This window comes from Parasteatoda tepidariorum, chromosome 5, assembly GCF_982258835.1.
Source record: "Parasteatoda tepidariorum strain Cologne lab strain chromosome 5, Ptep-v5.0, whole genome shotgun sequence".
NCBI classification, from domain to species: Eukaryota; Metazoa; Arthropoda; class Arachnida; order Araneae; family Theridiidae; genus Parasteatoda; species Parasteatoda tepidariorum.
Window position 1 is genome coordinate 11,076,531 of NC_141759.1, and position 27,927 is coordinate 11,104,457.

At 27.7% G+C, this 27,927-nt stretch overlaps 2 protein-coding genes across 3 annotated transcripts; one reads left to right on the top strand and one right to left on the bottom strand.

Moving 5' to 3' along the window:
• Nucleotides 1-1,130: 1,130 nt before the first annotated feature.
• Nucleotides 1,131-2,905, bottom strand: Slimp (Seryl-tRNA synthetase-like insect mitochondrial protein). The gene has a single exon (XM_016069471.4). The coding sequence runs from the start codon at nucleotides 2,622-2,624 to the stop codon at nucleotides 1,173-1,175; it is 1,452 nt and encodes a 483-aa protein (XP_015924957.1). The 5' UTR covers nucleotides 2,625-2,905; the 3' UTR covers nucleotides 1,131-1,172.
• A 39-nt stretch (nucleotides 2,906-2,944) lies between these two features.
• LOC107452851 (transmembrane protein 65) lies at nucleotides 2,945-27,927 on the top strand. 2 transcript variants are annotated; one of them, XM_016069472.4, is made up of 7 exons: nucleotides 2,945-3,327; nucleotides 7,571-7,686; nucleotides 9,306-9,360; nucleotides 10,156-10,198; nucleotides 12,108-12,213; nucleotides 13,336-13,499; nucleotides 14,658-27,927. In XM_016069472.4, exons 1-6 carry the CDS (start codon nucleotides 3,090-3,092, stop codon nucleotides 13,432-13,434), a joined length of 657 nt encoding a protein of 218 aa, XP_015924958.1. In that variant the 5' UTR covers nucleotides 2,945-3,089; the 3' UTR covers nucleotides 13,435-13,499; nucleotides 14,658-27,927. The 2 variants fall into 2 exon arrangements, with proteins under 2 accessions (XP_015924958.1, XP_087019531.1); XM_087163405.1 differs by having other exon boundaries at nucleotides 3,017-3,327; nucleotides 13,336-13,503.

The window sequence follows — 27,927 nt, forward strand, 5'->3', positions numbered from 1 at the left end:
ACATTTAAAAATAAGAAAAAATTTTGTTGAAAAAAATTACCTAATTAATGACGAAACTCTTTATAAATTCTTTTCAATAATAGATTGCGTTCAGAACAAGGCAACGGCAGCGATCACGAAGTTAGTCCCACTGAAAATAATCTACAAGATATGATATCAAGTCGCGACAAAGAAAAAAACTAAGAAGTGCGAAAACGAACATGCGAGATCACGATATAGTATTCTCAAAACTCTGGTTCTGATTCTACCGCTAATCAATCAAGGCCATTTCAACATAACGAAACGAGCACCCCGAGTCGGCATCGGAACGTAAGGGAAGTTCCTTGCGTGTCTTATATCGCTATATCATTTTTCCTCGAAGACTTAAATCAGATTTCTGATGCATCGCCTGGAACGAAAGTCTCTGTATCGACTTGCCGATATAGGCGTTAAATCGATATGTCGCGATACATCGATTTATAGCCCAGTCCTAACCATTTGCCATTCCTTCTCATTATAGTGAACTTCAATATTTCTAATATTTATTTTAAATCAATTATTATTAAAAATGACTCTTTATTAAATTCTATTTCTATTTTATAGATAATTCAACTGAGCCACTGAGTATATGAAACTTCTTTTCATTACTTAAACCTCAACTTTTGCTATACTTAATATGATAAAATTCAAAAAGAGGATGGTGCTACGTAGACTCAAGCAAAAAACTAGAACTAGAATATACCAGAAATGGATAGATAATAGTTTCTGCTCTTTAAACATGAACTTTTCTCAGTGTCAGAACACCAAATGACAGCAGAAAAGGGGTTTAACAAATAGGAACAAAGAAACTTGTTTCTTTGTTCCTATTGGTTAAACAACAACACACATCTTTATCTCCTTACTTTTCCAGTCATTTTGTATGAATGTTCGGACACTGAGGAAAGTTCTTGTTTAGAGAACCAAAACAATAGTATGTCCATTTCTGCCTTATTCAGGTTTGTTGCAAATAAAAATTACTTCATAAAACACTCTTAAAGTTATATTCTTGAATCTTGATGGCAGTGTTGTGGAGCGAATTCGGGCAGTGAGCAACTGATCTAACCTATAGTATCATGACTCAAATAGAAATAAAAATCACAAAATTACACATATTTGGAAAAAAAATCAGATACTTTAATACTTAAATACATTTATTATTGATCAAACAATTCATAGAGCTTTTCAAAATTAACATCTCCATTCTTATTAGCATAATTCTCTATTAAACAGCCTAGCAAGACAGGAACATTAACAACAGTACCTTCAACTATAGCACAGTAACCATTAATATTATGCTGAACACCATATGAGATATGCAATCGTTTCGATACAAAGTCATTATGTCGAGACACGTATGCAACTGGAACATAGCAAAGCATAGCTGGTGACCACAATTCTATTTGCACACGGCAACTTTCGGTGCAGTTTAATCTTGGAGCAGCAACAACAACAGTTCTGAATGGAATTTTAAAGTGAGAATAACAAGTTAACAAAACTTGTAACATTGAATCAAATTCAGTTGTTTCATTTGTGGGTTCCTCCAGAACTAAACTGTGAATACTAGATGATTGCACAACAGAGAAAAGACTTGGTTTTTTACTATTTCTATTGCCAGATTCGTAGTGTCGACCAATGGAATAATATTTCGCAGGAAGAGTTTCAACAGAGGTATTCATATTTATTAAATATGCACATAGTGACTGAAATGTGGCCCCACCCACAAGATTAAGGTTCTGAATCACTTTAAAAGATGCCTTATTATTTTTCAATGGTATACATTGATCACATGAATAAGGATCTAAACCAGTAGCTTCAAGGATAAAGGATTTGACAAAATCAACACAAGACATAGGTGCAAATTGCATTTCTTGAAGTTTATCAGAAAAATAATTTTGTGCCAACATTTCCAATTCTGCAAGAGAACTTTTCAGAAAATATGCTGTTGGACTAACATGTACAAACTCTAAGAGTGACAAACGCTCTCCGATTTCAGTGTGAGATAAAGATATAGAGTTATTCTTCGAAGGCTCGACATGAACTGCTACAGAATCATTCAGCAATGGTGTTAATGGATCTAATGTATTAGGAATTTTTGCTAACAATGGCATCACAAGGTCTTCAATATCATATAACTCTTTTTTTGCAAGTTTAATTTCTTCCAAGCACTCAGTCGATTGCTTACGCAATGCATTTGCTTCCTCAATAAAATTCAATTCTTTAAACCTATTAGATTCCTCCTCAAGTTCTAAAAATTTATCCGAAGCATTTTGATGTTTTTCTTTTTTTATAATCCATTCATTCATAATTTTTAATAAGTGGTGCACATCAAGTTCAATACCTCTAGCTTTGCTGGATCTTTCAATATTCATCGCATTTTTTTCTATGTAATTAGAGTCTATGATTGGTTTGACAATTTGATAAACTGTTCCACCATGTCTCCCAGGCACAAAAAGTGTGGAAACTTTAGCTTCAGAAGGAGAAGCATCTTTGTTTATTTCGTGAATTACAGCAATATTATTTGCATTTAAGGTGGACAATCTATTTATATTCAATTTAGAATGGAATCTTGGGAACAAAAATGACTTACATTTTAAGAAAGATTTCATGTCTTTCAATTAATTAAGGAAATTTAAAGCCAAATTTGATAGTTAATAATTAACCATTGAATTGACTTTTATTTTTAGATTGTCGGCAAGTTCATGAATATTGTTGTTGTTAAATAATTTGTAAAAGTCGTTTCCAGCTGTCTATTTCTGCGTAGTTAGAAACTCAAGGATAGCCAGTTACTTTACTTACGAACCGTTTTTACTGCTTTTAAATTTAATGTCCGCGCTTATGTTTCAAGTTTTCACATGTTGATATTTTAAAAAGAAGACTTGCGACATTCAACAGCATTTGAGTTTATTCAGTTCTTTTTAGCAACCTCTTTTTATGAACGTACGACTCGATAAACGGATACCAATCATTAGGCTAGTGGTTTGAAAACTGCACCCACAAGACACCCACAGTTTCTTTTATTGTACAGTTTCGTTTTCACTTTTGGAGTTGTCATCGGAAAAGAATCAAAACAAATGGCGGTTCTGTGTCAAAATCGATTATTTCGGCTGTGCAAATTCACGTTTAACATAAATAATGCTTCTAAATATCGAACAAACAACGTGACTTTTGGTTATACAGGATTCAAAATAAAAGATAAGCTGCATTCCCGGCAGTTAGCTCAAGATTTTATTTTTAAATTAAATCATAAGGAAAGGACTATTCTTTTCGAAGAATTGCAACGCTTTCAAACTCAAGGTGCTGCTATTCAAGGTTAGAGTTTAAAAAAAAAAAACTTTTTTTTATTCTCAATACTTACTAAGCTGAAGCAGCTTTTATTTGTCAGTAAATGAAGGCAAAAAATTTTAAAGCTCTAATCAAAGACACTTTTTTGCTTACTTAATATTAACTATTTGCTATTGTACTTATATTATTTTTTATTTAAATTTAATTAAAAACAGAGTTGTATTAAAGCAAATGCTTGGTCATAAATTTTGGCACAGCTAATATGTAATTTATTTCATAGAGTTGATTAAATATGTTATTTGTCCAGTTAATTAGCTCAGTTATATTTAATTTAACTGCATGAAAGAATAGCTTTATTGGATTTTTAATTTTTTTGTAAAAAGATACTTAATTGAACTGCACATAAACATGGCTTAATTCTTTGAACTTCTGATTTTTTTTTTTTTTTTTGAAGAATTAATCATGTTTAAATATTTAATATTTGTTTGTCTGTTAGTCATTCAAGTTAACTCTGTATATTATAAGGTAAAACTTTTAATATTTTTGCTTTATGATAAATTAAGATTTAAATTTTAATGTACTTTAAATAATGTACTTTTAATACTTTAAATAAATATGTACTTTAATGTTGTGTGTAATAAATATTTAATTCATCTTGTTCCAAAATTGATTTATTCAAGGTATTATAAATTAAAAGTTTAGGAAAGAATTTTTTAAAAAAAAATAAAGTTTAATGCTAAGTACATTTATTAAAAAACATTGTCATCTTCCTGGATATGCTGAGTCTAGAGAAACAGTAAATTCTCAGAGTGTTGCAAATTTAAATGGAAAACTTGATCATTATTAATATTACAGGGCACTCATTACACAATTATAATAGTTTTAAATTTTTCTTTCATGCTTGTGTGAGAAAAATTCTACTTTTTAGTTTTAGGTTGTTAGGTCATAAAATCAATTTTTCTTTTTCCCAACTTAGTAAAATTTTCTCTAAAATTTTTATTTTAAACCTGTTGGCAAAATATGAATATATATATATATATATATATATATATATATATATATATATATATATATAATATATATATTTATATAATATATATATATATATACAGTAGAACCCGTTTAAGAAGTTTTTCAAGGGAGTGGAAAGAAACGACTTATTAAACGGGAAAACTTATTAAACGGTGAAACTTAAAAACACATTAATAAAAAACTAAACAATTTGAAATTGTGTAACTTATATTAAATTCTCAGCCTAATGAAATAAATATTGAATTTTAATATTCATTTAGAAAAAAAAATTGCTAATAAATAAAAACAAAGTAACCTACTTTAATTTTTGTTTCATACAATGTAATATACGTTGTTACAATAATTGACTAGATTTCTGTGAGAAAAAATCGTGTAAAGTGGTTTGTATTTGTCTTTTCTCACCTACCTTTAAGTGAAAATTGTCCAACTGCTGTAAAAATTTAAACATTTCCGGGGGTACATTTTCAACAGTGTAAATAAATTTCCTAAAAGTATCCAGCCCTTTCCTGGCATCAGAAAAGCTAGGTGGTTTAGCAATATCTTCTTCAGTTTCACTGAATTCTTCTGTATCATTTGTAACATCACAAATATCCTCTAATGTCAGCATATCACAAGGTAAAATTTCGTCATCAACGGATACATATTCTTCAAACGATGCTGTGAAATTAAGTTTATTTTTGAATGACTTCCAATCATTAACAAAATTTACGTTTGTTTCTTCGTCTTCATCTGATATTTCATATTCAGCTTCTAAGAGATATTCTTCAGTTGTATCTCCGCCAGAGAATCCAGCTTTCCGAAAACAGTTAGCAATGGCAGATGGTGTTATTAATTCCCATGCTGATACAATTAACTCAATCGCTTCTAACATATTGACTTTTTTTAGCTCTCCAGTATTTTCAAGTCCTTCCAGCATCCGTTTCACAAGTCACATTTTATAATGCTGCTTAAATACCTTAATAACTCCCTGATCCATTGGTTGTAGAACAGAAGTAGAATTTGGTGGTAAGAACTGCAACTTGATGTTAGTGTACTTATTCTCCTTGGAATGAGCAGCGCAGTTGTCTACGAAGATTATGATGTTTCGTTTTTCTTTTCGCATCTTACTGTCTAATTTTTTCAAATATGTTTCAAAAATTTTAATTGTCATCCAGGATTTTTGATTACTGTCATAATCACAAGGCAGTGACTTAACATTTCGAAAGCATCTTGGTTTTTTCGATTTACCGATAACTAAAATCGGTAATTTTTCTATACCATTCATACTGGCCCCAACTAAAATTGTCAAACGTTCTTTACTGTTTTTTCCGCCATGACAGGGTTCACCTTTAAAGGCAAAAGTTTTATCTGGTAAAAGATTGAAAAACAGTCCACATTCATCCATGTTAAAAATGTTCTTTGGTTGATACCCTGAAATAATTTCAGGTAATTTAGCTTTCCATTCTTCAGCTTCTTGTAAATCAACGCTGTTACAATCTCCTTTAATTGTTTTATAAACTAGACCAGCTCTTTTTTTCATCCGATCAATCCATCCATTGGAAGGCGTAAAATCAACATTCAATTTCTCCGCAATCTCTAATGCTTTTCCTCTAAGAAGAGTTCCGTTGACAGGTATGTTGGCGGATCTTGCTTGTTTAAACCATATCATCAGTTTCTCTTCAATATTTTCGTATTTTCCTTTCTTCACTTTTTTTACTTTCTGGGATGCACCGGAACAAGAAGAGTTTAAGATGATGTCTTTCTTAGCAATAATGCCATTTAACGTAGTAACAGGAAGATCTAAATTTTTTGCTATTTGAACTCGTGTTAATTGAGGATAGCTGTCAACAGCTTTTAAAATTTTTACTTTGTCATCAATAGATAGAGCTTTACGCTTAATGCCTTTACAGGACATTTTCCACAAAAATCAAACTTTTTACGATGATTTTTAAGATAACATAAGCGCCTACACTAAGAAAATTTTCAACGAAATGCTGCTAAATGTTTAGATGTATCTTTCTCTTCAGTTATTGAATGGGTGTGGACAGCAGTGAAGTTCGTGAGTCACCAGGCTATTCATTTAAGGTGGACACAATGACAAAGCTATTCCCTACATTCTTATCAGTTTCATAGTTCATCTAAAGGTTCACATTCCTTTGCTCACACCTGTTCCTGATAAGTCACCTTTCTTTGTAACAAAGGAGTGATGAAGGTCAGTGGTCAGTACCCATACATGTGTTTGTGAGGGCAAGTTAAAACTAAATAAGACATTTTAAATAAAATTTTAAAAAATTGAAATTAGGAGTGGAAACTTCTTAAACGGGAAAAAAACTTCTTATAAAAGTAAATTTAACATTATGGTAATTGGTTTTTTTAAAAAATAACTTCTTACGCGGGAAAACTTCTTAAAAGGAAACTTTTTAAGCGGGTTCCACTGTATATATATAAATTGTGTTTATTGTTTGAAATTCTTTGCTTAGTACCATCTCTGTAAGATGATTTTGAAACATTTTCTTTCTGAGCATTAGTATTAGTGCAGAAACTTACTGCTAATTGTTTTCTTGCATTAAAAGGAATAATAAAAAATTGGGAGTAGTAGTGTGTAACAAGTATATTTTACTACCATTTTAACATTTGCATTTGTTATTCTGTTTTGCACTTTGAATCAGAATTTGTTAATGATGTTAGTGTTCTGGATTATTTAAAAATGGTTTATTTTACAGTTCCATTCACAAAAATATAAAGTACAAGCTTCAACAATTAAACTCGAAACACTTAAAGATAATGGTGTAAGTTGAAGAACCACGAAAATGGAACAAGCAAAAACATTACCATAACAACTTAACTTTATGAAATAGATCAAAGTTAAAAATTATATAGAGGATTATCAGGGTTTTGTCTTGGCCAAATTTACTACCGTTTAGCGGTACCTTCACAAATTCAAATTTAGGAAAAATGATAGTTTCACAAAATACTTTTTCTTGAAATTTTATTTTTTTATTGCATAAGAAACGATAAATCCATATTTTTGTGTTGATTTTTAATATAATTTTTAATTTTCATGAATTATGTCTAAATTTTCACAAAATAGGTACCTCTCAGAAAAACCTAGACAGACCCCTGATAATTCTGAACATATGTAATTTTTTATTTTAAATAGTTGTAGTTTTTAAATATAACATTGTTTTTAACTGTTGTTTTTAATTAATTGAATCTTTTCTTTTAATTAATTGTTAATTGTGTGATTATTTTTGTATAGTTGACCAAGTAATACCAGAACCTCCATCCACTTCTCAATTAAAAGCTATTGCTGCTCACAGTGCAATGCCATTCATTGGATTCGGATTTTTGGATAATCTAATAATGATACTTGCTGTAAGTGAATTTTGTTAAGAGTAAGTTAGCCCTTTTATAAAAGATTATTTTCTGTGATGTTTTCAATTACTTTTTTATTTATTAACTTGGACCTATGAATTGAACATGGTATTTGATGTAAAAATTGGACATTCATTTATATTTGTTTTTGCAAGTTATTAGTAAAATAATAAGAATTGATTTCCATGATTAAATGTAAAAAAAATAATCTTTGTAGAATTTGTTGTAATTACGTCAAAAGCTTAGTAGACTCGCTATTATCTGACAGAGTAAAGTATGTAGAATAATGGAGAATAGCCATTTTGTTAAACTTTTAAAGGAAGAAAAAAATTTCATAATACAATCAACCCCACATAAAGGAATACCATCGGTTCCAGCCAAATCTATGCAATTAAGCTGGTTATTCGATTAAAAGGGGAGTGCAATATTTAATCTTAAATTCTGAATTTTTGCAAAATTTTACTTTTTAATGGTATTTAATGCATAGTATAGCGTTTTGATTAGATAAACTCAGTTTTATGATTAATAAACAATTATAAATAAAACTGTCTATGTTAGAACCATAAAATATAAATGTCATTTAAAGTTACATAAAAATAAATAATGTTAGCGAAACGTAAAATATAGGTACTAAAACATTATTTGATCCCTTCCGAAAAAGTTTATAATTGAAGATTGTTTTTATACCCGTTTTAATTCGTCAATTTATCAAAATTAGATATTTCCTTTCAGTTTCTACTGAGACTTTCATGACTTGCGTATTCCTTTCAAATATATCAGAATTTTTATTTTTACTTATTTATTATTTTCTAATTCTTGAAACTTGGGAGATTCCAAATTAATTCCCTATTTTATAATAGTTTGAGAGTTTTTGAAACTTATTGTTTCCAAGATTTGTTGTTTTTTTCCCTCTTCCATTAATTCAAATCATTTTATTATCTGGGAGAGAAACTTGGGAGATTCCAAATTAATTCCCTATTTTATAATAGCTTGAGAGTTTTTGAAACTTATTGTTTCCAAGATTCATTGTTTTTTTCCCTCTTCGATTAATTCAAATCATTTTATTATCTGGGAGAGGGTGTAGAAAGTGAAACTCTGTCCTATCCAGTTATTTTTTATCTGGACTATCTTCCTTATATATGTGTGAGGTAAACAATTTTATTAGTTTCATTTATTTTATGACAATGAAACTATTGTGTGCAATTTACCATTAGATCTAACTCAACAAATTGTTTGGCGCAGCATATCCTGCTTTGGATCTTGTGCCATAAAACTTCTACATTCAATCCAATCCTTATATATGTGTTTATGTAAAATTCAAAAAGTTATTTTATTTTTCTAATATTTTGCTTTAACTCTGTTTTTTTCCTGCCAAACTTAAATTCTGCTCCATGTGCCACTATACCCTTCATTCAATCAATCAATTAATCATCTAAGTTCCAGAAACTGTAATTCATTTAAATAAATAATGAATATCAAAGTGCTATTCTATTTTATTAATTAATTATTTTTTTTTGGATCTTAAAAAAAACATGGTATTTATTGTAATAGGTTTTTTTACTCATATAAACATTGTTTGAAATAGTTAAGTTTATGGAATTTTTTATTTTTAAATTTAGGGGGATTATATTGATACTACCATTGGTGTTACTTTTGGTATTTCAACGATGGCAGGTAAATATGCATAGATTTTTGTTTATTCTAAATTGCTCTTTACATTTTTTATGCACTTATGCGCTAATATCTTTAATACAAAACATGAGTGAACAAAATACTTTGATATATTTGACTGGTTTCCTTGAATTGTATGGTTTCTCATGTGTCAAAATTTTATTTGAGGAGAAATAAAACTCAATTAAATTAGCTTTAATGTAATGCTATTTGAATTTTTTAAGTACTTAATAATGATTAAATAATTTTTCTTATTATTGGTATGTCTACAGTTTACTTATATTGGATTAGTTGTATTTCATGTTTCCTTTTACAATCAAATGTGGATAGTTTGAACTGGTTTAATTTGTAATTTTTACTAGATCTGTCCATTTCTGTAATGTTAAGAAAAAAAATTAAAAAAAATTTAATTTTTGATACAATTGGGCTTGCAAAATGTCATTAAAAATTTTATTTAATGAGAAAAATTCAGCTGATTTGGAAATAATTTACCAAAAAATTAAATAAGTTATCTCACGGTGTAGATAATTTACCAAAGAAGTAAATGATTTATCTCACTGTGTAAATATTTTATTTACAAACAAATTTTTATTGCAAGATTCAAATGAGTACCATTATCACATTATTTCATAGGTGTATAAAATGGTAATTGAATATCGCGCATTTATGTTACTAGGTTTAATATTTATTTCAAATTGATTAACAATCAAACTTGTTTATGTCTATTTTATTGTTGTGCCAATCTATATTTTAATTCTGTATTCATTGTATATTTAGTATTTCATTGTATACTTGCAGCTGCTGGTCTTGGCAATACCCTGTCTGATGTTGCAGGTATTGGGTAAGAACTTAATTTTTAAAGCTTTTATTTTTAATTTTTTTAAATTCACTGCTGACAACTTTTAGTATAAAATAATTTTCCATAAGTAATATATCTTTCTTGGAAATTATAGTTTTAATTTCTTATTTTAAAAAAAAAAAATATTACTGATACATTAAAATTCTCAGAAATTAGTAGAATTTTTTAAATTTATTTCATTTTGTTGGTTATATTTGCTCAACTATATGATTTTTTCTGAACATTTTAATTGCTTTTATGTATTATTGTTTTAATAATTTTACATTTTCTACAAAACATCAATGCTGAAAAATAAAAACTTGCGAATAAAAACAAACTAAAGGAAGGAAAATCCAAAAGTAAAGTGACATAATTACTTGAGCAAAGAGAATGAAATAAATCAAACAAAAAAATACTCAACTTAAATTCAAAAAATAATCGTCACAGGTCATTGTGACAGGGGGCTATATCAAAAATACAAAAATTCTGCTGTTGAAAACCCATTGTTACTGTTTATAATTTCCTTAATATCTTTTGAATACCTTCACAAAGTAGTATATTGTGTTTTTGTTACAGCCTGCTTCAATTTTTAGGGTCTTTGCAATTTTTTCCAACCCACAATGTTGAGTTGTCCGTATGCAATATTAAAAAAAATAACATGTCTTTTTACTGTCTCTAAATGCATGGTCATGGAAACAATATTGTTATAAAATATTTAAGCAATTAGAAGCAGAGGAAATCTTGGAGGAAAAAAAACTATAATTAAAGCTCACTAAGTGCATAGTTTAAATTGAGCAAAAATGTGTGGTTGATATAGGTTATCAAAAATTTAAAAAATGCTATATTTAACCACTGAACCGGTGTGATTTGGTATAGGGCCTCCTTTTTCTCTCTCACTTGAGCAGTACTAGTTTATACTTACATATTGTCTTTATTTTTGACTGTACGATTTCAAATCTTTAAATTCTAATAATTTAAAAAAAGGCAAACTAGGTTGTTGCCGAAGATTGCTGGTGTATTCATTAAGTAAAACCAAATTATTTGACGAAATATTAGCTGTATTACTTGAAGCTTTGCCATTTTCTAAAGTTCCAATTATTTTTATATTTTTTAAGTAATTTTCTTTTTTTAAATATTTGTTCATTTGTCATTCTTCTTATAATGCACTTAAGATTAGAAAGTCGCGAATTTTATTTCTGTTGCAGTCAATAATTTGAATCTGATAAGGTAAAACTCTGCTTGATCACAAAATGCATTTATTAAGTTTTGTTTTTGATTTTAAAATTATGACATTTGTCTATTTTTGACAGTTTGTTCATACCATTTCGACAATATTTTCTCCCTTTAGTATCCAATAAAGTGTTTTTAACAGAATTCCATACTATGTTTCAATTCTATGTTTTTTTTTCATGTCTATATACACCAGTATTAAAATTAATTTTATTTTCAAAGCTAAGCATGTCGAATTTCTGTTAAACATTTTTATTAACAAACACTGCTTCTACATAAACTCGACAATTTTAAGCACAAACCTCATCCAAAACTTGTTGGGTTTGTAACAAATATAGTAAAAATGAATTAATACATCTATATTGAATTATTTTTGATGCTGAGTGCATAAACAGTATGGAAGAAAAATGCGTCATTATTTTCTCACACTCTGTTCATCATGTTCTGACAAGTTGAGTCTATTGTGCATAGATTGCACTGGTATGAACAAGAAAGTGTTCTTTTGTTGTTGTCAGTATTAAATATATATATTTTTTAATAATTTTTCTCATGTACAAAATAGAAAATAAAATACTTAAAGAATTTTTTTTTAATTTCATGTAATTATATGATGAATAACTATTTCTTTATTCTGAAAGAAATTTTATTGTAAATTATGTTTAATATAAGAAATTATTTATAGCTCTGCATTTTATGTGGAAAGGATAGCTTCAAAAATTGGTGTTGAGGCACCCTCTATAACCCCGGCTCAGGCAAGTTCGTCTAGAACACGATGGTGCATAAATCTGGTAAAAAATTTAATTTTTTAGTTCCTTTCTTTTTTCCAAAGCTAGAATTGCGAATTTTTGATTAAATACTAATATTACAATAATATCAGTCTTTAAAAATTTTAATTTTAGAATTAAACCAATTTATTCATGATCAAATTGGAAATTACACATTTAATTCTTTACTTTGCCATTGAAAGAAATAAGCAATAGTAGATTTTTATTATTTTTTTTAATTATTTTTTGAATCTGTTATTTATCTTATTTTTCTGCTTTATATCTAAAATGTGAAAAAGTTATTATTGCGAAAAAAATTTATTTAAGTGTATTTTATGATTATGAAGAACTTTTCAACCTTTTTTTTCTCTTACCTAATAAAAATTATTATTTTGGAAAATTGCAAGAAAAAAATTGATATATTTGAAAAGATTATGGAAACTATTAGTGTCTTTTGATGTGAAAATAAGTTTAATTTATTGCATTCTGTTAAAAAATAATATACAAAATTTGAAGGTCAAAAATTGTATTTAAATAAAATATGATTTTATCACAAATTACCACACAAAAAATGACTTTTCCATTAGAAAAATAGAAATTTTGTAAATATAATTAAAGTGTTTGCATCCCTATTTATTATATATCATTAAATTCTAAAGTGTAATAATGCTGCTCGTCTAAAAACTATAAATACAGTGCTCAAGGGGGGAGGGGATATGAGCCACCCTGAATCACTTTTGTTCTAATGAAGAAATCTTCACATTCTAGGACTCAATCGAGGGGTTGCCTCAAATATGTTAATTAAATAGTGTAGATTAGATTTTAAATGACAGATTCAGAACTGAAAATGTACTTTGTAGCATAACTTCTTTTTGACAGATCTGGATTTCTGATCCTCAGTATATATAAGGGGTAGCCACACTCTTGGGAATATGCTCTCAATGATTTGGTAAGGAAAATAATTAATAATTTGGAGCCTATAATGTTGGTTTTGCTTAATTTATAATATCTCAAGACCTATCAAAATGAGTTGAATGTCTGTATTTCTATGTTATTGTACTTCTTATTTCTGATAGCTAATTTAGAAAGTTGGTCCCTCTGTGCTTGTCATAAAATTTGTGAATAATATTGTGAAACAAATTGTAGGGTCGTGCTCTTGGAGTAACCATCGGATGCTTGCTGGGTATGTTTCCTCTTTTTTTCCGTCGAAACAAAGAAGCAGATGAAATAACTGATGCTAAATAGTTGTTATAGCTTTATTTGCCATTGAATCAAGTTGATGAAGTTCACAGATCTGCTTTCTAATTGCCGTAAGTAAGGCTGATAAAGTTTATTTCTCCTTAGTCTTTCACTTTTTTTAAGAAATTTATATATTTTTTTTAAATTGATAATTGTTTTCTTGCTTGTAATTTTCAGTACTAATTTAAAAATATCCTTTTCCAAAACTAGAAGTTTGAAAATATTAAAAAAGGGCATTTCTAAAACTTATCCCTATTGTATCACTAGTAGTTCTGTTCGCCAAGCAACTGCATTTTCATCAAGCTATTCTTTTATCAAGGTCGTTTACTCCAAATCAAATGGGACATGTTTAATAATCCCCTTACCTCTTGGATCTGACTCCTGATTATTATGAAGTTTCTTGGAATTAAGCTCTTCACTAATAAAGAACTTGAAGCAACTGACCAGTCATGGGAAATTGTAAAACACAGAATTTTTTTCGTAAGGGATTAGTAAAAGGGGTTTGTTAAAAGCTCTGACGAACACGTGACATTATTGAAAAATAGACATCTATACTTTTCAGATGAAAAAAAATATTATTTTACTTATGCAGAGAACAAATGAAGGTTAAATTTAGAATTTCACTCTTTCTTATTTTATGTATTAAGTTTTTGATATTCATTAATTATTTTCATTTGTGTCAAAATATCAGTATAAGTGTTTATTTTGCTTTTAGAAATTTGAATATAACTCATTATTTTTCAATTCGCATTGTTTGAATAAAGTAGAATAACAACATTTAGAGCCTGAATAATGTAGTTGAAATGTAAGTGGTAGCTTTTGTGTTATACCTGCTATTGGTACCAGATAATCATTCTGTGGCTCAACATTAATGATGATACTCTATAGTGTGTGCGCTAGAATATTTTTTTTATTATTGATATCCTATTCTGGCCTTGGCTTTTCAACCTTAGGTCATCCTCTATCTACTAAAAGTCATTTTCTGTATTATTTTTATCTGCAATGTTAGTAAGCATAGTTGAGGTGGTTACTATTCCTGTCGCGAAATCCTCATAGTGGACATGTTGGAGATTCCAATAAACCAAAAAAAAATGATTTTATAAAAAATAATGTCCAATCTTGAGACAGAAATTAGCCACAATTACAGCTATATGAAATTGGTTTCTTTTTAAGAAAATATTTTGATAAAGGATTGTTTATTCTAAAGAGAAAAAATTTTTTAATTGCAGACTATGGGTTGTCTTTCCTCCTTCAGAGCTACCTTCGTCTAATTTTCAAGAAGAATTGACACTTGTTTGACTGTTAAATGATATTGCTCATTTACCTATTGCATTTTTTCAAAAAATGATGTTACTTCTAAAAATAGCACATTGCAGCTTTTCTTAAGCTTGCAGCTTTTATTGCAGCTTTTCTTAATTAAAATATCATTGAGTGTTTATGAAAAACTTCTGTAAGTCTGTATATTTTTATAGTAAAAAGTAGCTTTTTGAACAATTTAACTAAAATATTGATTTGTGGGCATAATATTTATATGAAGAAAAAAATTTCCTAATAAAGCAGAATAATGTGAATAACTTATGGCATAAATTTAGACAGTTATCCACTTTTATGTCATTATTTATACGTTATTCATATTGTATTGCTTTATATACTCTACAAAATATTATATTTATTTTTTACTTTTAAACTTATATTCCTTTTCAAATTTTTAACAAAATTTTCATGTTAAGAATTCAAATTTTACTGTTGATTTATAAAATGTTTTAGTTATGTTAATGAAAAACCAAATTGTATACAAGCTGAATTAATCAAAAAAATTTTAATCTTTGTAATAATTTTTTTTAAAAATTATATATAATCAAATTAATGTAATTTGGCGTAGTTTTATTATAAATATTATGCACTTATTTTGTAACACGACTCTTTCTATGTAAATATTTAAATATAAAACAATTATTTATAGTACCTGGGTAGGTTTATTATCTCAAAATATTCAATAATGTATTTCCTTATTGTTAACTTTTTTTTTACTAGTATGGTTTTCCTATTTACAAAATTTAGCTTACTGGCATAATTATTAAATATGAAAGTTATCTTATTTTTTGTATATTGGTTAGAATGATAAATGTTATATTGGGAAAATTAAATTTCCACTTGTTACTATACTAAAGGAACTACACTACACAAAAATTCATCTGCTTGAAACAAATTATTTGATATTGTATTTGTTGACAGAAAAATTCTCTATTATATACTCTTTTAAAAGCAATCAGTCAGTTTTTTCTCATTACTGTTTTCTAAAAGCCTGCTATGTTGAATGAAGTAAGAAACTCCAAAAGTGAAATTTTTTATTGTGTTCATTGCTGCTTGTTGTATTATAGGTGCGTAACAAACCAATATATCAGTCCGTCATGCTAAATCAGTTGATTTTAATTCATTTGTTATTTATCCTTTTAAATGAAACTAAAATGTGCTTAGAGCTTTAGAGAATCTGGGAAAAGTTTTACCACTAATAAAATCTTTCTTGTAGATGATAAAAATGGAATTTTGTCCACAAGCAAATATAAATTAAAAGCAAATATAATTCATTTAAAATATTAAAAATAGTTTTATGCTTAGTTATTATATGTATTAGTTTTTATCCCGTTTTATACCTGTTTAACTCTAAAAATATTTGAAAATCATTTAACATGAAGGAAGGAGTTTTTCCACTTTTTTTTCAATTTGGAAAAAGAAGAAATTCTTTTATTTAAAGAAAAGTTCCTCATTTTTAAATTCCCTAAAAGGAGTTTTTTTTTGCGCTTTGTCCTACCTATTAAAGACAATTTAAATTTACCTTTGCGAAATTTAAAAAAATCACTCATCATGATTTTTATATACGTGATTTAAAATTATACATTGCAATTTCCATGCAATTTCAAAATCTCATGTCAGGATTTCGTTTTACTCAATTTAAAAATAACTTTACATAATTTTGAAAATTTTTATGTGCGAGTAAACAATATCAATGCATCAACTCAACTTAAGCTTTAAGAAATATATATCAATATTTTTTTTAATAAAGTGTTGATATTGTTTTATAGATATATGCAGTTGCTGACATTTCGGATACTTTTTCATTTATTTTAAAAGTGTTATGATCATAACATTTTCGGATTTCTATTCTCAGTGCTATAGTTTTTTTATTTTTATTTTATTAAAATCATCCCTAAAGATGCTAAAATCTCATTTTATAACTATTGCAAATGAATTTGTATCAAATATTGTGGAGGAACTAATTTATGTTAAGATTTTATTACTTAGATGTCCTGTGATTTTTTAAAATTGTTTTTGTTTATTTAAAAATTTTAACACCTGTATACTTTATGTTGATATTTAAATTTCAAATTCTATGCTCTCATATGCTAAAATTTTTATTCTTTTACAATTAGTGTTGCTGTCTCTTATAATATTGTTTTATTATTAGTATGTAATATTTTACATTCTTTTATTTTAGTTGGTTATTGTATAAAAGTGAATTTTAATGAACGAATTTTCTTTTTGTTATTAAGTACTCTTAATTTTCCATTGTGTATTAAGCTACATTTGTTAGGATCGCAGTGATATGATCTAAATCTTCTGTTTGGCTTGTAATAGTTGAACAGAAATATTTCTTCCAATATTGACATGCAATAATTCTTGAAATAAAATAGCTAATAAAGTAGTTTTAAAGTAATTTTTTTTTTTTGTAACTCATGAAATATCTAAAATATTGTTCAGTTTTATACAGATATGCGAAGAAGGTGTTTGCTACTTAGAGAAGGTGTTTAACAGTTCAACTGTGACTCTTGTCTTCATCAAACTGTTATATGTATATAAACTGATCAGAAGGTTATATGTTTTTAGGGGTCTCTAAACTTTGTCTCATTTGCTGAAACTGGCCTAACTTTTCAGTTGTTTAACCCACCAACTGAAATATTAAGCCTGGTATTTTGATATATTTTCAGGATTTAAATCGTACATCTTGCAAAATAATATAATCACAATAACTGTTGCACTTAATAAAATTAAATATTTCATTTATAATGAATGGTATGAAACTAGATAATGACTAATTACTTGAAATATGACCTACTACAAATTACTTAACTTTACACCTTAGATATCTCATATGTTAGATCTTTAATGACAAGTTACATAAATTTTTAAACTATGGTCTTGCGTTCGTATGAGTTGGCTAAATCCCTTTTCTTAACTTAGGCAAAAAGATGAAAATGCCTTGAAAATTGCTAAAAATCCGCATAGAAAAAAAAATCAGTTTTTCTGACTAGGTTTTAACCCTGGGACTAATGGGCAAAATCAATGTGCTAAACAAGCTACGAGCTAAAACATTTGAAACACTAAAAGTGCTTCAAAATCGCACTTAAGGCTCAGCAACATAATTTTTTTCTTCTCACTCCTACAAAAAAAAATTTGTTGCTTGAAAGATACACTAGCAGAAAAACTTATGTTTTCATAATATTAGGTGTTATTGCACTTTGAAATTGGTAACATAATTATTATTGTAGTGCTTGTTTTTTTTAATTTCTCTACTTTTCTTGCAACTAGGAAATGATATATTTCTGCTATTTACAAATATATTATTGTATGTAAGTTGATTTAATTTTTCATGTATAAGGCCTCAAATTGTTTTATGTATTTAAAAAATTATAATTTTTGGAATATATTAAGTGAAGATCTATAACACTTTTTTTATGAATTATATCTAGTTTTATATTTGTTTCCCTGATATTTTGTCTTCAATTTTTTAATAAAAAAAAAACTCAATATAATTTCTACTTACCTTATGTTCTTAATTGATATGGTATTACGAACAAAATATATCCAGCCACATATTCCAATGCATAAGCATCACAACTGGAACCCCACAATTTTGACCAGAAGCATTACATTCAAAGTATGTCTGGTCATAGAAAAATTAAAATAGCTTATACTTGAAAATGTAAGTTTTTTTTGGGGGGGGGGGATAAGAAACGTTTTTAGTTCATTTTCTAAAAGACGATGTAATGCTTTATCAGTTACGAGATATTTGAAGCATAAAAGTTTATAAATTAAGGTAATAAGAAAAATATTTATTTCGTACCCTCTAGGAATTATTTATCCTTAAATTAATATAAGCCACAGACAGGCATCTGAAAAATTAGTAGCTGAAGCCGGCTAATGTTATCAAAAGCAAATTACATACATCCTTATGTAGAACTTTTAATAAATCCCCAGATTCTTAAATTTAGAATTTTCCAGCATTTAGTTGGAGTAGACTTATAGTGTCTGGTGATCTTCTAGTGTCAAAGCACCAATCCTCTTTCCCTCATCTTTATGTATAAGCCATATTAAAAATGAGGTCGTGCTGGAGGTACTGCGCTTATTACAACTGGGAAAAAGGTGTTAGCTGTTGTATGTATTATAATGAGTGCCAACATTGATTGTCATAAATTATAATATGAGCTTGCTATGTATGCATTCCTCAGTTAGAAAGTAAGATTTAGATTTGTAACCATTTTCAGAACTATTCATTTCTGGTTATTTTTAAGTATAAAGCAATCTCTTTATAACTGTGCGCCAAGTTGATATTAGTTTTTATTCGAATGTTGTCTTTAAAGCAGTTGTAGATCTATAAAATCTTGTCATTTAAAAAAATGTTGTGTTGCATTTTTTGCAACTGTAGTCTAAGTATTGCACTATTTTTCCTAATAATGCAGTTATCAAATATCCTTTACACGGGGGACTATTCAAATAATATATATGCATTTGTTGAATAGTTGTTAAAAAAACTTGTTTGTGCCTCCCTTTCTTCCCTTTTCTGCAAAGATTAGCAAATCGCTAGCTCTAAGATTTTTTTTATTACTATTTTGCCCAGTAACACTGCTATAATTGTAAAAATAGTGTGTAGGTGTTCTAAAATGGCTAAATGAGACCATGTACCCCCTAATGAAAACTTCAGAGTTAGCATTGTATTTAAATGCTTAAAATGTGCATTTTTTGTTTTTGTTTGACAGTACCTACATGATGATGTGATAAAAAAAACTTCTAGAATAAAGGGGGGGAGCAATTAGTTTTCATACCATTATTTTTAATGTACAATGCTATTTAAAATGTATGCACCTCCGATATATTAATCAAAATTTAATTAATGAAAGAATTACCATTTCATTCAATGTAATGTAATTAATAGCTACAGCTATAGTTTTATAACTACAATTGTGCTTATAACAATGTTTACTTCTAAATTTCTTATTCAATTATTCTTTCTTATATTGTTTTTGATATATTAAAAACATAAATCTTATTTTTCACATTTGATATATTAAAAACATAAATCTTTTTTATTCACATTTGATGATGTATCTAGACAGCAGTGCTTCCTATCTTACACAAGCAAGGTTCAAAACCCTTCTCTTTGCCAAAAAATTTAAATAACCTGTTCTTCAAGGTGCATATGTAGTATTTAAATAACCCATTAATGAAATATAAGTGTATTAGCATTTCAATTGTGAAAACATCTTAACCACCTTATGGTAGCTTCCTTCTGCTGTGATAAAAATAATCTTTCTTAAATTTTGCTGCAGTATAAGAAAAATAGGTTATAATACCCATTAAATCAAGTAGTAACTCGGTATAGTTAAATGTTTTTAAGTCTTTTTTGAAAAAAGAATTAGTTATAGAGGAACCTTTAGAGTAGATTTATATTTTGTGGTACCATAATCTCAAAATATTTTCATGTATGGTGATGTATTATAAACTCAGTAAAAAAATTTCATGTGTGGGTTATTTCCATCTTTTAACAAATTGTAAGTTGTTAAAGATGGTCTGTGTTTATTGTAGTAGATATTGATAGTTATTGATGTAGAATTAGATCAAATTAAGAGAAATTTAATCATCTTATCTTTCCCTTATGCATATGCAAAGTCAATTTTGCCATAATGAATCAGTTCATAAAATACTCAGAACAAGCTACCAGTTGTTTAAAAAAATGACCCAATTTCCAAGAATCAATTAAAAACAGAAGCAGATAAAAATGTATGGTTTGCTTTGTTCTATTTAAAAATTATCATTAGGCTCGATTCCCAGCATCACTATCTACGGTCGGTATGCAGGTGGATGACCACTTAGATTAGTCTGCAAAGGGTCTGAGTGTGTGCAGTATCAGTCCTCCTTAAACTGTTCTATCATAAAGTATTCAATTTCATGTGCAGGTCGTCGGGCTACCAAAGCGGGGGTGCTATCCTCACTGCAGAGGATCAAAATTATGGGGATGGGAAGACATCTTTAGGGATGTTTCCCAGACTGTTGCCAATAGCCCATTGTGCAACTCTAGTGTGACATAAATGAACTGCCACAACAAAACTAGATAATAAGCCTTCAAATTCCAAAACTAGTTGCAGAATTTGTCAACAAATATAATTAATAGGAAAAAAATATGAAGCAATGTTTCTATAAATAGCCCCCATTTATAAAAAAAATGTGGTGGACTTCTAAGGTCCTGTGCAAATATTTCAAATGGAATTTCCTAACACTCTGTGGAAAATATTTTTTATAATTTTTTTACTGTCTGCAGTGCCATCTGTTGAGAACTTTGTAACTAAATTAGAAACTTGCTAACAATAAATTTTCTTGGAATGCAGAAACCAGATATTTTTATCTCATTCTGTTTTTCATTAATTGATTTTTAAAATCTTCATTCACTTTTGGGTCACTGGGTAATTTTGTTATTTATAATAATCTATCTTCTGAATCTAACTTTAGTCAATTTTAGATTTCACTTGCTTTCCTTTTTATTATTCCATTTATTTTTTTAAAAGAATGTAACTTAAAACTTTCAGAACCATTCTGCAGTGTAATTCTTAGTAATTTTTTTATTATTTCTCAATTTTTACTTAATTATTTTAACGCTTCAAAAAAGGTTAATTCAAATAATGCCGCGGCCATGATGTAAAAAGAAAAATTAAAAAAATTTCATGACAATTACGTAATATTATAAGAATTTTTCATTGAGTGACCATTTATAATACAGCATTCAGTTAATTGTTCTGCAAACATTGAAAATAAACTGTTATGTTTTTTTTTAAATCCAATAAATATAAAAATCTTTAAACGATCCATAATGATAAGAAAAATACAACTTTGATTTTTCTAAAATTATTGTCATTTTGAAATATACTTTAAATAAAATTCAAAAAATGAACTAAATTGACTATTAAAACTGGAAATGTTTTCTCTTACTGACATTAATTCAATTATAAATGATTAAAATATCATTTTTCCAATTAAATTAAAACTTTTCTTTTGTGTAAATTATTTTTCTGTGGCATAAATTTTTACTTATATTTATATCCTGGAAAATTAGTCTCTCTTTTTCCCTCTCATATGGTTTGTGTATTTTTATTTTTAACAAATGTTTAAATGTTATGGGAAATTTCCCTTATCTTTCTTGAATATTGATTGTACTGTGTGTGTTTCATGAATGGAATTAAGATTCAATCCCTATTCAATGCTCAAACCAAGCGCTTCATAATAAGGCTATGGTACAAAAGAATTTCGACCATTAGAGCTTGCAAGTGTAAATGTTTGCTATTTCATTTATAACAATGACAAATCACTGTGCTAACTGCTCTTTCTCTCTCTTATAATCTGAAATGCTAATCTGGAATTTAAAATGTCATAGGATTGCAAAACTTTAAATTATGCTCTTCATTCATATTTTATTAAAAATATTAAGTATTTCTTCAATGCAGCACTGTTTGTGCGGTATAAATGAAGAAAAGTCATATTTTTAATTTGTAGTCTATAATTTCAGAGGGAAAATGATTTGAGTTATCTAAGTTACATTTTTATGATGACGGTCAAAAATGGTTAGCATGAAAAATGTATTTGTAATAATATTGATCTGACATTGCATATTTTATTGCATTTAAATCGAGCCTGTAAAAATATGTCTACCACTAGAGCTTTTAAACATAATTGTTTTTTGTCTCTTTTAACGCAATGACAAATCACTGTGTAAAATGCTTGTTCTCTTGCTTTTCTGTCTGTTGAGGTCTCTGTCATCACATGAAATTATGCTTTTTCTGAATAATCAATAATATGCTATTTTCATTACTACTGTGAGTCTGCAACTGTTATAACATGACTATTAGATCGAGTTTAGCCTATCTTTAACAAGTGCCATCTGTGCTAATTCTGAAAATGTGCGCAAAACATCATCAATAGGTAGAAAAGCCACTGTTTCGTTAAAATAAAAAGTGTTTTTGATGTAATTTTTTAATATTTAAAAAGTTACACCAACATTTCATTTTCTGGGCTTATAAAAATTTACGAAAATCTATAATTTTTTATTAATTTTGATTATTATTATCTAAGTGGAAAATTTGCTCCAAAATGGCAATTTTTTAAAAAAAATATATATAATAATTTTTAACTTTTTTCTTCTTAAGCCCAGATAATCCTGTAGGGCAAGATGGTATATATAGTTTAAAATTTCAGCTTTTCCTGGAATGTAAGACATAACTTTTTTTTTTTTTTTTTAATTTCTTTGGGGAAAGAGCTTCAAGAAATTCTTAATCTAACCTCTCCACATGGGATAATCAGAATAGCAATTCTCAAACTCTTTTCGCTAAGATATCTAAGAAAATTTTCTACATGTATGGGCTGCCATGCAATTCACATTCCTTGTAATGTGCCCTACCTGCCTTAAACGTTTCTCACAGCATATTTAAGACTCTGTATGGTGCGTTTTGAAAAATCATGTTTTGTTAAGGAAACAATTGGTTTGGTTACAGTGTTAAAACCAAATAGAACACTGGAGAGTTTACTATGAGTTATGCTTTTTTGTTCAATTCTTTTTAGTTTTATTATTTATTACTTGCTTTGTAACTAAGTTTTTTAAATTACTTTTCAAGTAAGGAAAAGCAATAGCCATTTACTTTCCTTTAGTAAGAAAGGATTTGTTAAAATAATATAATCCAACTACAGTAGAGCGCCGATTATCCGAACATCCAATTATCCGAACTATGTCTGAATTTTTTTTTTTAAAGTTTAGAATATTTTTTAACTTATCAACAATTTTTCTAAATTTCTGAACCAGTAGATCTTTTGGATGAAAAGATGCCAGGTTGCGCAGCAGAAGAAATAGAAGACTGGTGTCGAGACACTGAAAACGTCCGGGAATTTCAAATGATGATGAAATTATTACTGAAATTTTGAATGAAAATCGGAACTCCACAAATGAAGAGGAAGACGTAGGTGATCAAGTTCAAGATAGTGGACCTTCTCATATAGAAGTATGCAATTTGTTAGATATTGCAATGAATTGGCTAGAACGCCAAAATTATGTTGATCCAGTTGTTGTTATTTAAAAACAGAAAGGGATATGGCTGCTCAAAAAGAGCATCTTCTTTGAAGCAAAAGTCTTTGCTGGATTTCTTTTGCAATGGAAAATAAAGAAAAATGTGGTTATATCAGTAATTGACAAAAAAATTTAAAAAGCTGAAATATGATTAAAAGAATCAATCAAAAAAAAGTTTTAAAAAATAAATAAAAATTTTTTAAAAATTCTATTTTTTTTTTAAAGAACTATTTTAGACCACAGAGCTATTTCAGCCCCTGCCAGTCGTAAATCTGGAAAAAGTGTGAAGGGAAGGTAGTGCATAAATAATAATCATTTAAACTAGATTTTAAGCATCTTTTCAATTATCCGAACTTTTCATTATCCGAACCACGTTCGGTCCCGAGCAGTTCGGATAATCGGTGCTCTACTGTATAAATACTTGTCTTACAAACAATCAATGTTTGTTATTTAAATAAAGAAATGTCCATACCTATAGTAAAGTTTGTGCTTCCATTTTTGTGGTTTTATCATCTTACAAGGATGCCAACTATTGCACATTTTCCGCCCTTTCTTCATTTATATTAAATTGCATTTATTTTTTCCCCTCTCAAATTTTTAAAGGACTTGTTACTCGTAACAAGTGTTTTACATTTATGAAATTAAATGTATTTAAGCTTTTTTCCTTTGATAAGAAAAATATAACTTTTAAGACTATTGTAGAAAAGTTTAAGTAATGTTCGTTTGGCCGTTGGCTGAGAACCTCCATGTCCATAGCTGTATGCTTGAACCACATGAAAAAATGTGTACATCCCTAACCAGGGGGACTTTAGAAAATTTATGTAGTGACTGTTGCAGCATCATTCAATTGTGAATTTCTATCTTATTACAGAAAAATAGTATTTCAACAGAGCTGCATAACAATGAACATAATAGCATAAGTTGGCATGCCTGGTGTCATAGTGGATGTTTCGTAGTCACCAACCTTAAAATACAATTTTAGAATTCTCGTGAAAAATTATCAATTTTTGGGTCGCTCATTAATACTTAAATGAGGAGAAGAATTCCAAATCTCAACTCATATTGATGTTTGGAACAACCAAAGAAAGAATTAAAATAGTCAAAAAAAAAATTTAATTTGTCCAATTGCACTGAAATGAATTAACGTTTTAGCATCATTCTCAAATTTACCGATTTTTTATCTCTTTGCTCGTATTAATCTCAATAGTAATCTGTCAAAGTTGTAAAACATTTTCAATTCTTTCTTACATTAATCTGCAATAAGTTTTATTTTATATGAATATTCTAATTCTTTCATACATATTCATTGAAGTTCATAAAAAAATTCTTACATTTTTATATGAATTCTAAAAATATGTGTTATCGGAAGTCATTACGAAACATTCTTATATACTTACTGTATTTTCCGGAGTAAAGGCCACTGAATTGCAATGAATGTAAGGGGTCGACTTATGCATGAGTATTACATTTAGACACAGATTTTATTTTAGAAATCTGGCACTTAGCATATTTTATTCATCTTGCAGCACTTTTTATTTATCTTTTAGCATTAACCTTATCTGTAAGATAAATAAAAAGACAGGGAAAATATCAAAATTATTACAAGATCATGTTAGTTTAAATTAAATTAGTCTAAAAGCACCAAGATTTCACAAGAAACTAAACATCAGAAGTTGGAACATTATTATTCCAGAGTGAAAAAGCAAGAATTGACTAGTGTTCAAAATAATTCTTACTACTTCTTGTATAAATTTTATTCTGTATTAATAGATGGTGATAAAAAAATATTTGAGTTGTTTGCTTAAAAATTATTTTTATCCAATAATTATCTTTAGATAAGAGTTTCATATTTTGTTAATTCACCGGGAAATACAGTATGTATAAGCATCATCAACCATCAACGAATTTAGAGCTATTCTGTACCATAAATGTAAAAAAGCTATTCACATTTGTGTTCCGAGCCATAGACTAGAGGGAGAAAAGGTACATTCTAGTAGTATTTCTCTATTTCAAAACTGCCAGCATTTTCTTATTCAATGTATGTATTCTGTTCAATAACAGGGTTAAGACTGCTTTTAAGCGCCTCTAAAAGGCCCTCATTGTACTTCGAAGACCTTAAATTGTCATTTTACTCTGCTTACTACTCTTAGTGGTGCAGTTAAATTTTAGTATTTCTCTATTTCAGAATTATCTTATTCAATTACAGGGTTACCACTGTCTAAAGGCCTTAATTTAAGTCCTAACTTTAAATTTAATAATATTTTTAGGCTTACTATAAAATGTCTTACTTGTGTTTCGACCTTAAATTTTAGTATTTGTTTATTTCAGAACTGCTGTAATTACCTTATTCAATGTATGATAATTTATTGAATGAAATGATTATTGCTGCCTTTAATAGTCCCTAAATTTAAAATTGTTTCAGGGACTTCTAAAAGGTCCTAATTGTACTTCCAAGGCCTTGAATTTTAATTTTGCTGTCCCAATTACTCTTAGCACAGACAGTTAAAATTTAAAAAAAAGAAAAGAAAATGGAGCTAAGTAATGGAAATGGAACTAATTTTTTAGGTGGTTTTAGAAATTAAAAAAAAAATTTACCATAAATGTTTAGTGCTTCATAACTTTTTTCTCTCCATTTAATTTCAAAAATAGTTTCTTTGATTATTTGATTACCTTCTAATTTGTGTAGTTTTTAACATTTTAAAAATTAATTGAAAAATCCCTTAAGTCTTGATTAAAACTAATTTTTTCTAATATTTAGAACTCTGAATCGGTTGTGATAGTTAGATATTTGATAAAAGTTTATTATGATATATAATTAGTGTTTTTAATAAATAATATAGAAGTTTAAAGTGAAAGATTTATTTTTATTGTGTGTTTGGACTAATTAGTTACAATTAAATAATGCATTTCTCTACCTCATTTATATTTAATAATTTTTTTTTCTTTTTGTTCGATTATTTATTTTAGAATGTTTTAATATTTCAATGTCCCATTGGTTATTTTAAATGTATTTAGAAAATATTTACTGTTACTTTCTTTGATTTAAATATTGTTCAATTAATTAATTGTAATTTATTTCTAATTTAATCATACAAATATCTATTTATTTTCACTCAAATTGGAATTGTAAGCTCATTTAAATTATTCATTTACAATTTTATTTAATTAATAACAATTTGTTGATTACTATATGTTTAGTATCTATTCATATTCATCATAAACCTCATTATTTTACTCTTTTAATTTAAATATTTATTATACATAAAAAAGCGCATAATTATTACTTCTTTATTATGGATGAATCTAATCTTTATTTGAATTTCCTAATATAATATGTATCTTACTCTTAAATTACTAATATTGTATACAATAATTATTAATAATAAATTTTATGAGTGATATTGATGTTACGTATAACTAAATCTATAAGGAATACCATAGTTTCAGCTACCTTATAAGTTCAAATTAATCTGGCCTGACTTTTAAATAATCGAGCTAGAGGGATTTGAATTTAAATATGTTTATAAAATAATTAATATGCCGTGGTTGAATTGTGTTTTTTTTATCCCTAAGCTAATCTGTGAACTAAATAAGTTCACGATTTTTTTAAGTTGTATTTTCGCAAAAGGTTTCAGAATTATGTTTAAATGCTCATCAAAATCATGTTTACTGTAAAGTGTCAGAAAATATTTGGTGAAATAATTGTAAAACGATAGAATTCTCCCATTTTTAACATTGTTTTTTTTCTTGAATAATAATCAAACATATCACTGTTTTATACTCCTATTGAAGAAGCACTTAAGTTGCTTCATCTTCACGATTTGTACACTTTCTAACAATTGAACAAATTTCTCTTTTGTGTGATAATTCTATCCATTATATTTCAAAGCCTGTTAATATGTTTTTCAGAATGTCATTTATTTATGTACACTCATTAAGGGTGATGGTGCTTTGCGCTAATTTGCTAAGCAGATATTGTTTACCATTGATAACTTAAAAGGCTAAAACTGTACGCATCTTTAATGATCTGCTCAGTTTATTCACTTTAAAGCACCATCAACTCTAATTTTGTATAGCACATTATTTTTCTGTTTAATAAAAAAAATTATGGCTGACAA

Excerpts from the sequence above, each read along its gene's own strand:
- Slimp (XM_016069471.4), bottom strand. The coding sequence starts at position 2,624 with ATGAAATCTTTCTTAAAATGTAAGTCATTTTTGTTCCCAAGATTCCAT.
- LOC107452851 (XM_016069472.4), top strand. The coding sequence starts at position 3,090 with ATGGCGGTTCTGTGTCAAAATCGATTATTTCGGCTGTGCAAATTCACG. Across the intron at positions 3,328-7,570 it reads TCAAGGTGCTGCTATTCAAG|TTGACCAAGTAATACCAGAA; the intron begins GTTAGAGTTTAA and ends ATTTTTGTATAG. Across the intron at positions 12,214-13,335 it reads CACGATGGTGCATAAATCTG|GGTCGTGCTCTTGGAGTAAC; the intron begins GTAAAAAATTTA and ends AACAAATTGTAG.